The 17,421-nt window shown below is 32.1% G+C and overlaps 1 protein-coding gene across 6 annotated transcripts in view; it reads right to left on the bottom strand.

Moving 5' to 3' along the window:
* Positions 1 to 1,974: 1,974 nt before the first annotated feature.
* LOC126887114 (GATOR complex protein WDR59) overlaps positions 1,975 to 17,421 on the bottom strand; it is a 321,890-nt gene continuing 306,443 nt past the window's right edge. For all 6 annotated transcript variants that reach the window (XM_050654460.1, XM_050654461.1, XM_050654457.1 and 3 more), the window contains 2 exons: positions 15,281 to 15,310; positions 1,975 to 3,111 (listed from right to left, as the gene is read on the bottom strand). In XM_050654460.1, the coding sequence (XP_050510417.1) occupies positions 2,590 to 3,111; positions 15,281 to 15,310 (552 nt within the window). In that variant the 3' untranslated portion in view covers positions 1,975 to 2,589. The remainder of the gene's footprint in view (positions 3,112 to 15,280; positions 15,311 to 17,421) is intronic.

Here is a 17,421-nt window from a genome sequence, read left to right as displayed (position 1 = left end):
TCACTTAACATACTTATACAAAGCTGCCTGGGCGTCAATCAAGATATATATGCGTGTTTTATTGACTATAATAAAGCATTCGACAAAGTACGACAATGATCTCAGGATTATATCGAATTTATACTATAAGCAACGAGCAAAAGTACGTATTAACGATCAGCTGTCAGGGGAAATTGAAATCAGACTGGGGGTGAGACAGGGATGCGTGTTGTCATCATCATCATCAATGGTGCTACAGCCCTATCAAAGAGCCTCGACCTTCCCAAGTCTATTACGCCAGTCAGTCCTATCCATTGCCAACCGTTGCCAGTTTGCTGCGCCTATTTTTCTTCCATCCTCATCTACACCATCTTTCCATCTAAGTTTTGGCCTACCCCTATTTCTACTTCCCACAGGTTGTGACATAAGGATTCTTCTAGGAGGGTTGTTATGCTGTGATCTTGCTAGATGTCCTGCATATCTTAGTCGTCCTATTCTTATAAGAGATACTACGTCTTTTCCACCAAATATATGTTTATATCTGTGGTATACCTCGTAGTTGTACCTCCTCCTCCAAATACCATTTTCACAGATGCCACCGAATATGCCTCTCAGGATCCTTCGTTCAAATATAAGCAGAAGGTTTTCATCTGCCTTGGAGATGGTCCATGTCTCCGATCCATATGTCAACACTGGTTGTATAAGGGTTTTGTATATGGTTATTTTTGTTTTTTGGCTTAAGTTTCTGCTTCGCGTGTTGTCACCAATTCTTTTTAATGCCTACTCGTAAAAGATCTTGAAAAAAGCTCTTGAGTGTGAAACAGCTGGAATCAAGGTAAGTGGAGTTCCCATTAACAACATCAGATATGCGGAGGACTCTGTCATCTTAGCATTGGGGATCTTCAGAGGCTGGTGACCAGAATAGCGGAGTTTGGACAAGAGTACGGTCTAACAGTGCAATGAGAAAGACGAGCAAAAATTCTTTCCTAGTGAAATTTAGTTTAAAGCATGAATATTTATTGGAATTCCATTTTACTTAACTAAGTACATAATTTTGATTGACCCTGAAGAAATAAATATTCGAATAATATATCGTTGCAAATGCGATTGGGAGACCTTTCAAATGAGGTGTCCCGTGAACTTGGCTTGTATTTAAAAAATCGATAATCGTTAAAATTACATCACACTGATGACGTAGTGTCCGACACATACACAGCACTGGGTGGCCATTTAAAAATTAAAATTAACGTCTGTTAAATTTTTTTATTGCCAACCGTCACTAAAGTCATTCATTATTGTACTCATTTGACGCCATTTGCGGCAATAAAGTAACACTTTATTGTACTGAAAGAAGAATTTTACTTTACCTGCCGCGATTAATCAAAATAAACTGAGATTGAATGTAAGCGGTCGATGGCAGTAATCGATTACTTATTTGAGTAAACTTAAAATTTATTTACTTTAATTATTAAACATATTGTACAAAATTTACGTTATTATTAATTAAATTTATGTCAGAAAGTGAAATTCTGTAGTATTTTGCAATTATATTCATAAAACATAAATTAAAACTTTACAGATTTAGTAATTAGGTACTTATTCAATATTGATTGCTTGGACAACTATCGATTAAACATCGAAATCGGCCATCATGCAAAAGCATTCTGTCATCGTCATTTTATTTCGTCGAACGAAATTTTTATTTCGTCTAAAATTAATAAAATTCTTCAATCTTTTAAGTTTTGTATTAATGCAAATATATTATGAAATGGTGTTTTTGTTAATTCGATTATATTATAGGACGGTGACAGATATTAATGATAATTTGTTAGCAAATATATTTATTTATATTTTCTGCTATTCATCAAGGGAAAAGCAACTGCGCTGCGGGAGGATACACTTCATAAACAATAACGTAACTATTAACGGTATTTTTAATTTTAGGTATTTTATTTTAAGTATTAAAATTGGTTTAATATTTAAATAAAAATACGATTAAACTGTTTAAAATATATTTATTTCCATTATTTCGTTGAAATTATAATAATAGAAGTATAACGTCTTACGTGCGTACCAAGTACACACACTCTTTTTTCATTAGGATGTAATTATGTAAGTGTTAAGTAAGTGTTAATGTTTTTTATGATTAGCGATAAAATTTTGTATGCACCACGTCAGTAAAGACTCTTTATCGAACTCGTCTGTTATTCGCCTCGCTCGCTAACGCTCGCTCTGCTCATAATATTAGACTCGTTCGATAAAGAGTAACTTTACTGACTTGGTACATAAATAACTATTAAGTCGTCTCTTTCTGAAATAATGAATTTATACCATACTTTTTCATCATACTCTCTATTAAAGTTGATAAATAAATATACAAGGAATGAAAATAAAACATTTTACTTTACAAATAATGGAATATTCGTGGAATATTTTTTATTGAAATATATACATGATAAGTTATATGTTACAAAGAGTATGCTATAATTTAATTTAAAGCAACTTATGGTAAATATTAGAGCCCCTGTTGTCATAACAAGCATTAAAATTAAATTATCACATTGTATTAGAGTTTATCACATTTATGTATCTGGTCTTTTTGCTATAATGCTAGGGATTGAATATACCAACAGTCTCTACCAAACATTTACAGCCACATCCCGTCAAACAAATTTCGTTAAATGAAAACCACCATTTAAGACATTTAGTATGACCACCATGACCACACAATACACATGCGTTCGCAGAACCCCTTACAGATATATGACACACTGTACATTTCAATGTCAGTTTCTTGCAAGATTTACAATTGCTAAACCTTGCTGGCTTTAAACAGTCCTTACAATCACTAACAAACTCGACTCCTTTGTGAGATTCAGGGTTGGTACACATATATTTAAGAACTTCGATTCTGTTATACATCAGCTGCCATCTATGTAGAGTTTCGGCATACGCCATTTTGTAATATTCATACACGGAGTTTGGCCTAGACTTCTGGGCAGTTACTTTAATGGGACCTTCTACGGTTAGGTTATCCAAGGAAGTAGACCTGGTCGTGCGCATCATAGGTAGTACCCAGCCGTCAGCTACTACGTCCGCAGGTGGAATAGTATGGTATGGGGAACCTTCCGGCTAAAATCATTCAAATACAAATAGTTAAAAAATGTCTAAGATAACGAACAATAATTATATTGCTAGTCCATTTACTCACGGAAAAATATTGCAAAACCTCCGAATTTTAAAGAACAGCTTGGATTGACATGAAATTTGGAATAAACATAGCTTCTCAAAGAAAAAAAAAATGATATTTTGCCGATGTGTTCTTTTGCCCTGGCCCTGGGTGTGAGTTTCACCCCTTTTCGGGGGTGAAAAAACGTACGTTAAAAATAAGCCTCGAATTAGACAAACTAACTAATTTTAAGCAACTTTTGTTCTATATAGTTTTTTCATTAAGTCAATACTTTTCGGGTTTTTGCGAGTGAATATGTTCATTTTTCAACAAAAAAAAAAAGGATTGTGTGTGTGAGTACTTTGTACGCATGTAAAAAGTTATATGTACTTGTATTCCATGATTTCAAGGAAATAAATATATTTTTAACAGTTTATTTGTATTTTATTTGTAGCATGAAAAGTAAGTTACGCTCAAAATAAAGTTAGTCCCTTTTTTTGGTAAAAAAATCGTGAAATCACCCCTTAATTAGCATCCCAAATGAAATCATTCATTACCGCTTCACAAGTTACTTTACACTAATGTATTGTTTATATTTGATCTATAATGTCTTTCGGTTCAAAGTGTTTATTTTTAAAACGGATGTTGGCTATTTTTTATCCCTTTGAACCGATGAAACTTACAGATCATATAAACAATACATAAGTAAAGTAACTTGTGAAGCTATTTCACTTGAGATGCTAATTATGGGCGATTTTCACGATTTGTTTTACCAAGAAAAGGGACCAACATTATTTTGAGCGTAACTTACTTACTTTTGATGTTTTTTTTAACATTTTAAAGAAGTTGTGATGAGTTTTCCCCGAAAAGTTCTTCATATTTTGGGTTATTTCACGTTGAAATATTCGATTTGTAATTTGACGAATAAGAACCTACTTTTCATTAGCTACAACTTTGCTTCTACTGGGTCTACAGACTTCGTATTTACACTATTTTTTTTTTCAGTTTTTTATCAGCTATACTTTTGCTAAGAATATTTCATTCGATAAAATATTTACTTTGTGAGCTATTTGCAAAAAACTGTCTAAAACGTGGTTTTTTGTTGAAAAATGAACTTATTTACTCGAAAATAACACGAAAAATATTGACTTAGTGAAAAAACGCTATAGAACAAAAGTAACAGAATTAGTCATTTTATACAATTTCGGACTTATTTTGAACTTATATTTTTTCACCCCCGAGAAGGGTAAAACTCACCTCCAGGGTTAAAAGCACACATAGTCACAATATCACTTTTTTTCTTTGACATGTTAGCTACGCATATGCCAAATATCATGTGAATCCAAGCGGTTCTTTAAAATTTGGAGCAAAAACCGTGAGTAAATGGACTTATTTTTTAAATTCAAGTCTGTCACTTAATTTTAAACCATATTTTTATATAATAGTCCACTGAAATGTTACATTTAGGGTTGCATTTCTTAGAGGTGTCAATTTTATTTTTTTTACTGTGTAGGGGGGTTCAGTATAAGCTTAAGTTCACGTTTTTGGGGTCGCCACCCTTGTCCCCCGGCCGCCATATTGTAAAAAGGGGTGCAAAGGGCTTTCGTGCTGTATCTCCTAAACTAGCAATCCTACAGAAAATTTAATTACGCATAAAATGTAGCAAATTAAATTTTCTACAATTTTATATGTATTACTTTATATCGTCAAGTGACCAACAAAAAAGTTATAAACAAAAATATGAGAAAATTTTGTAAGAAGTTTCCTTTTGGAGGTTATAACTTTTTTTCAGTTTATTTCACAATAAAATACCATCATAGCGATTTTGTAGAGGATTTTTCAATGAACAATTTTCACTATAAAGTTGTTTAATTTTATTTATTATCTAGGTTTTACAGCGCTCCAATCTTGACCAGATTCTCGAATTGTCATAGGAATACAATAAAAAAATACTTTATATTAGTCAAGCGGCAGCAATCGTTATGCCGACCACGAAAATCAAATTTAAGATGAATGACCAATTTTGAATTCGGTGAATCCGAATATGAAGTTTATTTTGATCTAGAGTTGGTGGATCATGTTCAAAAATCAAATTTTATACAAAAATGCCGAAAATCAATTTTGATGATTTTTCAAATTTACCTCGCTGTATCTCTGGTCGCTGTAAATATACCTTTTGAAAATTTTACTGTGTCATCTTTGAAGTATGTAGATAACAATGAAATTTGTCCAAAATGTTTAAACAGATTAAAAAAGGAGTTGTTAGTTTTTAAACATTTTGTCATCATATTTCGTTAGTTTCATCTTTACTTAAAAAAGTTGAGTGAAAAAACTTTTTAGTTTATAATTTTAACCAATACAACTATAAAATATAATTCATGAAGAAGGTTTTTGGAATATTTTAAGTCAAAATATACAATAGGAAAAAAGGTATGTTACTTCATAAACAAGCGGCACATCGCAAAAAACGCTTATATTTCGAGATCCTGACCACGGTGTGGTGAATGGCTAATTTTGGTAAAAATTCGTTTTTTGCTCTTCTTAAGATTTTTTCATTTTGCGGCTGCGTCATTCTTCTTCTGAACCGGCGAATTTGTCCTCAAACAACTTCTTGGGCCTTTTCTATACATGCTTAGGGTTTAGTTTTATAGTGGGGAGAAAGGTCAAAAACAGATTAATAATAGCATAGGAATGCTAAAATCATAATAAATTGTATGAATAAAATATATATAGATATATATCATAGAGGAGTACGACCGTCAATTCCAATATAACAAAGGAGCACTCGTAAGTGTAGGGTTTTATCGGTCAAGTGGGTGAAAAAAGAGACAAAGAATTCAGCTACTTCATCTATTTATTGAAGACGTTTCGTCTACTGCTCAGTAGACATCATCAGTTCATCTACAAAAAGAGTGGTATAAGAGACAACATCCAAAAGAGAGGTAAAAAAGCACTAGCGTTACCTTAAAAAGACATGTAGCAAAAGATAAGATGTACATAGTAAAAAAACCTTATCCATGAACCAACGTAATGTAAAAGTATGTAACATTTAAGTGTATAGTTAATATTTAAAAAACGTTAGTACAGCCAAAGACAAGACCATGTGGTAACAGTCATATATAAAAAACAAGTGGAAAAAAGCCGGCTTGCTTTTTTGAAGTCAAGAATGAACCAAGAAAAAACCAGATTCACTTCCAAAAACTTAGTAGTATTTAAGCATACTTCATTTTAACTTTAGGTAACATCATTAAATGAGTAGAATGCTAATGTGCAACTTTGAAAATTTAAAGTCAAATAGTTACCAGCAGGTCATCCTAGCCCAACGGACACACAAAAGAAAATGGAGTTTGAATTATCAGGTGTAAACTGACATCTCGCCAAGAGGCAGGCAACCTTTAAAAAATTATAACAAAGAGTGACTGACAACTGCAGTGCAGCGCGGTAAAATTTAAATTGATGTAATTAAAACAGTTATAAAAGTGTTTAAAAAGTGAAAGTAATATCAAGAAGTAATCAAGGGATGTACCTTATACCTCGTAGACAAGAATCACAGTTTATTTTAAACAAGTGAGGGCACTTCACACAATTATATGGAAAAGTGCCTACGTTAGTACTGGTAATCCAGTTAACTAACTAATATATAAGATAGTACAACAGTATAACTCCCATATATCGCAGCTCAAAAAGCAAGAAAAAAATATGCAATAATTTAAGAAAATTTATAAATCAGTTTAGCAAATTGTAATTTATAATTAATATCAATAATGCAAAATTTTATCCTATGGAAAATTTTAAATTGTTCAATCTATTAAGTAAACTGTTGTTATCAAAAAAAGTGGGAAAAGCTTGAAAAAACCACCAAAAACTTTTTTACAATAAAATAATTTAAGTGAATAACATCGACTGATTCCGCAAGATCAATATTAAAGAAGTGGAAAAAGCCTGAAACCACAAAACTTTTTTACAATATAATAATTTGAGTGTAATAATACCAACTAATTCTGCAAAATCAATGCATGGTATATTTGACTCAAGTTACTGATGTCAGTTCTCTTGTTAAGTACATTAGAGGTTTTTAATATGAAACACATCTCTAAGAACTGTCTTTTCGACAGGTTGCGTTCATTGCAAAGGATCTTGGCTTCATCAAAGTCCACCTTATGTTTTGTATCTATTGCATGTTGGGCTAAGGCACAAGTTGGTTTTTTCAAATTGATATCACTACGGTGTGAAATTAAACGTGATTTTAAAGCTCGCTTTGTCTGCCCTACATAACATGCGTCACATTCAGCACAAGGTATGTGGTAGACCACATTAACTTGTTCCAAAGGGGTCAAGGGTGTTTTAGTCTTAGAGAACAAATTTCTGACTGTTCTTGCGTTCTTAATTGCAATCTTAACAGGAATATTATTATTTTTATATAGTTTAATAAGTTTATCAGTAACCTGAGGAAAATAAGGAAGTGAAGAAAACTGGGAAACAGGAGTCCCAAGATTAGTAGTAGGCAGAATTGTGATGTTAACAGTATTATTCGATATTGATCTAAGTTGGTCACCATTGGGTATGTCGTTCAGAGAAGAACCGTAGCTTTGGGAGGGCTAATAGCTAACCGCTAATAGGTTTCTCAACTACCATTCTTGTCATCCTTTTAAATATAAAATAAATCTTATTAAAGCTTTAAGCTGTAGGCTACATAGGTTGACACATCCGGTTAATCGAAGGGAATCCCTTCTGCTACTCAGAAGTATATTGGTAGATAATTCCTACCCTTCCTCCCTTATCAATAAATTTCTTTTTTCCCAAAGCTACGGTTCTTCTCTGAACGACATACCCAATGGTGACCAACTTAGATCAATATCGAATAATACTGTTAACATCACAATTCTGCCTACTACTAATCTTGGGACTCCTGTTTCCCAGTTTTCTTCACTTCCTTATTTTCCTCAGGTTACTGATAAACTTATTAAACTATATAAAAATAATAATATTCCTGTTAAGATTGCAATTAAGAACGCAAGAACAGTCAGAAATTTGTTCTCTAAGACTAAAACACCCTTGACCCCTTTGGAACAAGTTAATGTGGTCTACCACATACCTTGTGCTGAATGTGACGCATGTTATGTAGGGCAGACAAAGCGAGCTTTAAAATCACGTTTAATTTCACACCGTAGTGATATCAATTTGAAAAAACCAACTTGTGCCTTAGCCCAACATGCAATAGATACAAAACATAAGGTGGACTTTGATGAAGCCAAGATCCTTTGCAATGAACGCAACCTGTCGAAAAGACAGTTCTTAGAGATGTATTTCATATTAAAAACCTCTAATGTACTTAACAAGAGAACTGACATCAGTAACTTGAGTCAAATATACCATGCATTGATTTTGCAGAATTAGTTGGTATTATTACACTCAAATTATTATATTGTAAAAAAGTTTTGTGGTTTCAGGCTTTTTCCACTTCTTTAATATTGATCTTGCGGAATCAGTCGATGTTATTCACTTAAATTATTTTATTGTAAAAAAGTTTTTGGTGGTTTTTTCAAGCTTTTCCCACTTTTTTTGATAACAACAGTTTACTTAATAGATTGAACAATTTAAAATTTTCCATAGGATAAAATTTTGCATTATTGATATTAATTATAAATTACAATTTGCTAAACTGATTTATAAATTTTCTTAAATTATTGCATATTTTTTTCTTGCTTTTTGAGCTGCGATATATGGGAGTTATACTGTTGTACTATCTTATATATTAGTTAGTTAACTGGATTACCAGTACTAACGTAGGCACTTTTCCATATAATTGTGTGAAGTGCCCTCACTTGTTTAAAATAAACTGTGATTCTTGTCTACGAGATATAAGGTACATCCCTTGATTACTTCTTGATATTACTTTCACTTTTTAAACACTTTTATAACTGTTTTAATTACATCAATTTAAATTTTACCGCGCTGCACTGCAGTTGTCAGTCACTCTTTGTTATAATTTTTTAAAGGTTGCCTGCCTCTTGGCGGGATGTCAGTTTACACCTGATAATTCAAACTCCATTTTCTTTTGTGTGTCCGTTGGGCTAGGATGACCTGCTGGTAACTATTTGACTTTAAATTTTCAAAGTTGCACATTAGCATTCTACTCATTTAATGATGTTACCTAAAGTTAAAATGAAGTATGCTTAAATACTACTAAGTTTTTGGAAGTGAATCTGGTTTTTTCTTGGTTCATTCTTGACTTCAAAAAAGCAAGCCGGCTTTTTTCCACTTGTTTTTTTTATATGACTGTTACCACATGGTCTTGTCTTTGGCTGTACTAAAGTTTTTTAAATAATAACTATACACTTAAATGTTATATACTTTTACATTACGTTGGTTCATGGATAAGGTTTTTTTACTATGTACATCTTATCTTTTGCTACATGTCTTTTTAAGGTAACGCTAGTGCTTTTTTACCTCTCTTTTGGATGTTGTCTCTTATACCACTCTTTTTGTAGATGAACTGATGATGTCTACTGAGCAGTAGACGAAACGTCTTCAATAAATAGATGAAGTAGCTGAATTCTTTGTCTCTTTTTTCACCCACTTGACCGATAAAACCCTACACTTACGAGTGCTCCTTTGTTATATATATATATATATATATATATATATATATATATATATATATATATATATATATATATATATATATATATATATATATATAATCAAACAGATGAAATAGAGAATGTGGAAAAATCCCCTTACGAACAATTCACACATCCACCATTTCGGGTTGGGAAAAATTTTTTGAATAGAATCAAAGATCCAAACACCAGTTCTTAGAAATGTGTTTCGCCCTCTTCAACCTCTCTGGGCTTATCAATAAAGATGAGAGGTTGAATATCTTTAGACACATTCCAATCAAAAAACAACATTCGAGACCTAGACATAGAAGGTGCGTAAATCTACGGCAAGTCCGACAATGACAGTCTCAAGTTTTAATTCCCTAATTACTTAAAGTAAGTAAAATATATGTTTAAAAACATGAGATGTAGATCCTTGAAACACACTCAGTGATCAAAATCAGAGGTTGAAGAGGGCGAAACACATTTCTAAGAACTGGTGTTTGGATCTTTGATTCTATTCAAAAAATTTTTCCCAACCCGAAATGGTGGATGTGTGAATTGTTCGTAAGGGGATTTTTCCACATTCTCTATTTCATCTGTTTGATTTCGTACGAGTGGTCGTCAAACCATTAACCTTGGATCTTTTGATCACTGAGTGTGTTTCAAGGATCTACATCTCATGTTTTTAAACATATATTTTACTTACTTTAAGTAATTAGGGAATTAAAACTTGAGACTGTCATTGTCGGACTTGCCGTAGATTTACGCACCTTCTATGTCTAGGTCTCGAATGTTGTTTTTTGATTGGAATGTGTCTAAAGATATTCAACCTCTCATCTTTATTGATAAGCCCAGAGAGGTTGAAGAGGGCGAAACACATTTCTAAGAACTGGTGTTTGGATCTTTGATTCTATTCAAAAAATTTTTCCCAACCCGAAATGGTGGATGTGTGAATTGTTCGTAAGGGGATTTTTCCACATTCTCTATTTCATCTGTTTGATTTCGTACGAGTGGTCGTCAAACCATTAACCTTGGATCTTTTGATCACTGAGTGTGTTTCAAGGATCTACATCTCATGTTTTTAAACATATATTTTACTTACTTTAAGTAATTAGGGAATTAAAACTTGAGACTGTCATTGTCGGACTTGCCGTAGATTTACGCACCTTCTATGTCTAGGTCTCGAATGTTGTTTTTTGATTGGAATGTGTCTAAAGATATTCAACCTCTCATCTTTATTGATAAGCCCAGAGAGGTTGAAGAGGGCGAAACACATTTCTAAGAACTGGTGTTTGGATCTTTGATTCTATTCAAAAAATTTTTCCCAACCCGAAATGGTGGATGTGTGAATTGTTCGTAAGGGGATTTTTCCACATTCTCTATTTCATCTGTTTGATTTCGTACGAGTGGTCGTCAAACCATTAACCTTGGATCTTTTGATCACTGAGTGTGTTTCAAGGATCTACATCTCATGTTTTTATATATATATATATATATATATATATATATATATATATATATATATTTGAAAAACAAAAAAACAAAAGATGTAAATCTTTGAAACACACTCAGTGATCAAAAGATCTAAGTTATTGGTTTACCGACCAAACGTATCTAAATCAAACAAATGAAATAGAGAATGTGGAAAAATCCCCTTACGAACAATTCACACATCCACCATTTCAGGTTGGGAAAAATTTCTTGAATAGAATCAAAGATCCAAACACCTGTTCTTAGAAATGTGTTTCGCCCTCTTCAACCTCTCTGGGCTTATCAATAAAGATGAGAGGTTGAATATCTTTAGACACATTCCATCAAAAAACAACATTCGAGACCCAGACATAGCAGGAGCGTATATCTACGCCGCATAATCTGACCATGACAGCCTCACGTTTTAATTCCCTAATTACTATAAGTAAAATATATGTTTGAAAAACAAAAAAACAAAAGATGTAAATCTTTGAAACACACTCAGTGATCAAAAGATCTAAGTTATTGGTTTACCGACCAAACGTATCTAAACCAGAGAGGTTGAAGAGGGCGAAACACATTTCTAAGAACAGGTGTTTGGATCTTTGATTCTATTCAAGAAATTTTTCCCAACCTGAAATGGTGGATGTGTGAATTGTTCGTAAGGGGATTTTTCCACATTCTCTATTTCATTTGTTTGATTTAGATACGTTTGGTCGGTAAACCAATAACTTAGATCTTTTGATCACTGAGTGTGTTTCAAAGATTTACATCTTTTGTTTTTTTGTTTTTCAAACATATATTTTACTTATAGTAATTAGGGAATTAAAACGTGAGGCTGTCATGGTCAGATTATGCGGCGTAGATATACGCTCCTGCTATGTCTGGGTCTCGAATGTTGTTTTTTGATGGAATGTGTCTAAAGATATTCAACCTCTCATCTTTATTGATAAGCCCAGAGAGGTTGAAGAGGGCGAAACACATTTCTAAGAACAGGTGTTTGGATCTTTGATTCTATTCAAGAAATTTTTCCCAACCTGAAATGGTGGATGTGTGAATTGTTCGTAAGGGGATTTTTCCACATTCTCTATTTCATTTGTTTGATATATATATATATATATATATATATATATATATATATATATATATAGAAAAGTAAGTCTAACTTTTGTTTTTATTGTATCCCTATGCGCATTCGACAATCTGGTCAAGTTTGAAGCGCTGTAAAACCTATACAGGGTGAGTCATGAGGAACTGTACATACTCCTACCTCGTATAGAGGCTCCTATGGGGAATAACAAATGACCATTAAAAAGTGTCTGCTTAAATTGTTTAATAATATACAGGGCGAGTTTCGCATTTTGACAGAAATTTGTATTCGTCATAATTTTTGAACGGTCAGATCGATGTGTCTCTTATTTTGGCCAATCGTTACACTATTACCACCTAATCAACTAATTTATTCAAACTAGAAAAAAATCAGGTCCGGCTTTAAAATAATTAGTTTGGGTCTTAGAAAAAATTTCACCCTGTATACGCTTTTTGAAAACTCTAATATGAATTTTACAAATTAGACAAATAGGCCATTAAAATGGCATATTTATTTTTTTCCGCACACGATTACTTAATTTTTTATAAAAAAATCAATTTTCACTATGAATTAAATGTTTGGTAAAGTGAACCATAGATTTAAAAAAAATAACTTTTATTACAAAAATTAATTTTTTTTGCACAAATAAGTAATTTATGTTACCATCCAATCAACTGATTTATTCAAACTAGAGAAAAATCAGGTCCGGATTTAAAAAATTAGTTCGTTTTGGTCTTAGAAAAAATTTCACCCTGTATACGCTTTTTGAAAACTCTAACATGAATTTTACAAATAAGACAAATAGGTAATTAAAATGGCATATTTATTTTTTTTCCCGACACGATTACTTAATTTTTTATTAAAAAATCAAATTTGTCAAAATCGGAATTTTAACCTAAAAATGAAAAAAAAATGAACTCACGGTTTAACTCGCTACAACTCTGTTCCATTTTAATTTTTTTTTCTGAAATTTTTACAGCACATACCTCTTACCATTGTGAAGACTATGAAAATTGTTGTAGACTTTCAGTCTTCTTCTTGTAAAAGTTGCAAACTTGTAAATCGCAAAAATTAGGTGGAAAAATTTAAAATTTATCAATTTGATCACGTCTATGTTAAACTATAGAGTCCAAAAGAAGTGTTATGGGAAGTTTTAGATCTAGACGTGTTATAGAAAAAAAAAATGGTAAAACTTTTAATTTTAAGAAAAACGTTGTTTTTGTAAATTAATTTTTGTAAAAAAAGTTAATTTTTTTAAATCTATGCAAAACCTTTGCCAAACTTTTTATGCATAGTCAAATTTGATTTTTTTAATAAAAAAATAAGTAATCGTGTGGGGAAAAATAAGTATGCCATTTTATTTGCGTATTTGTCTTATTTGTAAAATTCATATTAGAGTTTTCAAAAAACGTATACAAGGTGAAAGTTTTTCTAAGACCCAAACAAACAAATTTTTTAAATCCGGGCCTGATTTTTTTTTAGTTTGAATAAATCAGTTGATTGGGTGATAACATAAATTAAATATTTGTTCAAAAAAAATTCATTTTGGTAATAAAAGTTATTTTTTTAATCTATGGTTCACTTTACCAAACTTTTAATTATTCATAGTCAAATTTGATTTTTTTTTATAAAAAATTAAGTAATCGTGTGGGGAAAAAAATAAATATGGCATTTTAATTGCCTATTTGTCTAATTTGTAAAAATCATATTAGAGTTTTCAAAAAGCGTATACAGGGTGAAATTTTTTCTAAGACCAAAACGAACTTATTTTTTAAATCCGGACCTGATTTTTTTCTTGTTTGAATAAATTAGTTAATTGGTGGTAACATAAATTAAATATTTGTTAAAAAAAAATTAATTTTGGTAATAAAAGTTAATTTTGTTAAATCTATATTTCACTTTACCAAACTTTTAATTCATAATCAAATTTGATTTTTTTATAAAAAATTAAGCAATCGTGTGCGGAAAAAAATAAATATGTTATTTTAATTGCCTATTTGTCTAATTTGTAAAATTCATATTAGAGTTTTCAAAAAGCTTATACAGGGTGAAATTTTTTCTAAGACCCAAACGAACTAAATTTTTTAAAGCCGGACCTGATTTTTTTCTAGTTTGAATAAATCAGTTGATTAGGTGACAATAGTGTAACGATTGACCAAAATAAGAGACACATCGATCTGACCGTTCAAAAATTATGACGAATACAAATTTCTGTCAAAATGCGAAACTCGCCCTGTATATTATTAAACAATGGGAGCAGACACTTTTTAATGGTCATTTGTTATTCCCCATAGGGGCCTCTATACGAGGTAGGAGTATGTACAGTTCCTCATGACTCACCCTGTATAAATAAATAGAATTAAACAACTTTATAGTGGCAATTGTTCGCTGAAAAACCCTCTACAAAATTGCTATGTTATTTTATTGTAAAATGAACTGAAAAAAAGTTATAACCTCCAAAAGGAAAATGTTAAAAAAATATTACATATTTTTGTTTATATATTTTTTGTTGGTCACTTGACGATAAAAAGTAATAGAAACAAAATTGTAGAAAATTTAATTTGCTACATTTTATGTTGAATTAGATTTTCCGTAGGGTTGGTAGTTTACGAGATATAGCGCGAAACCCCTTTGCACTCCATTTCCAAGATGGCGGCCGGGGGACAAGGGTGGCGACCCCAAAAACTTGAACTTAAGCTTCTACTGATCCCCCTACATATTAAAGAAATAAAATTGACTCCTCTAACAAATGCAAGGTATGGCTTAAAAAATGTAACATTTTAATGGATTATAAATAATAGCCACAGTTTAAAAGTATGTATATCTTGCATAATTAATGAATGCACAGAAAAGTTTAAAAGTAGTGATAATCTTAAATGTTAATTAAATAAGAGGTAAAAAGAAATTCGCTGCATACTATTCGAAAATCCTTTAAAAGCATCATGTAAATAAATTTATATTAATTACCTTCAACCATTTTTTCCCTGGTACTATTTGCTACAAAAGAGAAGTGATTATGAGTGAAAAATTAATAGTTGTTAATGTGATATCGTGGTAGGGCAATATAATTCTTTGTCTTTCAATAAAAAAGGATTCTACAGGGTGTTTGGTAAAGAATGGGCCATAGCTTAACCGTAGATTTCTGAGCTTAAAATAGGCCTATTTAAGCTAACTTACAGTACGAAAGTTGATAATAACCGAAATACAGTGTACCAAAGTTAAACTTTTATTTTATTTACGGTATGCGGCAAAATAAACAGTACTGAAATGAATATTGCAATATTTATGATTATTTGTATATCTATTATACATGATATAGCCCGGAAAACTATATTCACGACGACGCACGTTCCCGATAAAACAGATATTACAGATGACCTCTGGCCAGTTGCGGATCTGTGGGGAAGAAAACTGAGGAAATTTTCCCCCTAACCAAAATTAAGGTCCAAAATTAAGAAAAAAAAATTGTTCAAACTTAAAAATATATTATTTGATATATAGATTTATAGATATATAGATTTGTCATGGTTGGGTCAGAGAAAGCAGCATATGTGCCTCCTGATGACAGACTAATAAGTTTCGAAACCGGCAGAGGTGCTTGCAGCACTCTCTTATTGAACCAGAATGTGATGCGGCTGTAGTTTCGTGTTGCAACGAAATTGAAAATGGTTATTTATTTTTTATCTACACGTTTACTCTTATTGGTTATGTGGTTGTTCCATTCTTTTTTTCTATTTAGTGTCCATTCGTTTATGCACTGTACGTTACATTGTCTTCTAATATCTTCGCTCCTCTTTCGATCTCTCAGTGTATTTCCTGTAATTCTTCTCACTACTCTCATCTCTGCCGTTTCCAGTAGTCTTTCTGTCGTGGCTGTATTGGGTCTTGTTTCTGATGCATTTGTCATTATTGGTCTTACACTGGCTTTATAAATTATTGACTTCATCTCAGTGTTAATATGACGGTTTCGCCATATAGTGTTATTAAGGCATCCTCCGCCTGCAGTTTTGTTTGGTGTGATCGAGTAGCTCACAGAACTGTTGTCGGTCCCAAGCCCGGATAACGAAGGAGGGGGTCTACAGCCAGGTTAGCACCCTACTGATAGACGTTAAAACCATAGCTCATAGAAACAGGATAACAGGACGTGAATTATAAATTGTACAATTCCCTCATCTTCTTTAGTCTCAGCATCCGCTATGGCTTGCAAATTGTAGAAGCCTCGGAGGTGTAACCAGAGAAGGTTCACATTGTTTTCAATCTGGTAGGATGTAGAGTAACATTTTTGATGTTGTTTTATGTGCTATTAGATTGAAAACTTAGTCTTGTGCTAGCAGTTGCCGCTAGGGCATCATTGCCATTTCGTTCGTTGCAATTCGTAACTGCACGCAGGGATTTGTCATGGTTGGGTCAGAGAAAGCAGCATATGTGCCTTCTGATGAGAGACTACTAAGTTTCGAAACCGGTAGAGGTGCTTGCAGCACTCTCTGATTGAACTAGAATATGATGCGTTTGTAGTTTTGTGTTGCAACGAAATTGAAAATGGTTATTCATTTTTAAATCTTTATCAGTTTGCTCTAAATTGCAAAAAATCGATTTTCATTTTGTAGCTTCAAAGGGCTGCTGTAACTTTTTTCATGTGCATATTTGCACTAAGGTAAGTTGGGTACACTTGAACTATTTTTGGTCCCAGAATATGTAATTTAATTTATCTACTCTATGTCATATTATGTATAAGTTTTTAGTTTGTGAAAACTGTCATTATAGATAGCAGTGCGTGAAGGGTTTAAAGTGTGCGTGAAGTAACAATGTATTTTAAATGGGACTTACTTTTTCGCACTGTTTACACATAATCAAATACACACTTTCATATAATCAAATATCCTTAACTTTCGCGTTGTCATGGTGATGACAATATGAGCAATAAATTACAACAAAAGTTTTGACAGTTTCGTGGTTTGAAAGTAGTTAGAATTTTTAAATGTGAAAGTTTTAAAAATTGTAGAATATAAATGAATTCCAGTGGAGAAGAGTTACAGTTTTTTTTTTGTTTATCGTAGATAAAATATTGTATTAAACTGTGCGTGAAGTACTTTTTGCGAACTTACGCG

The sequence above is a fragment of the Diabrotica virgifera genome, chromosome 6 (genome assembly GCF_917563875.1).
Source record: "Diabrotica virgifera virgifera chromosome 6, PGI_DIABVI_V3a".
In the NCBI taxonomy this organism is placed as follows: domain Eukaryota; kingdom Metazoa; phylum Arthropoda; class Insecta; order Coleoptera; family Chrysomelidae; genus Diabrotica; species Diabrotica virgifera.
This window is presented reverse-complemented; position numbering and strand designations above follow the sequence as displayed.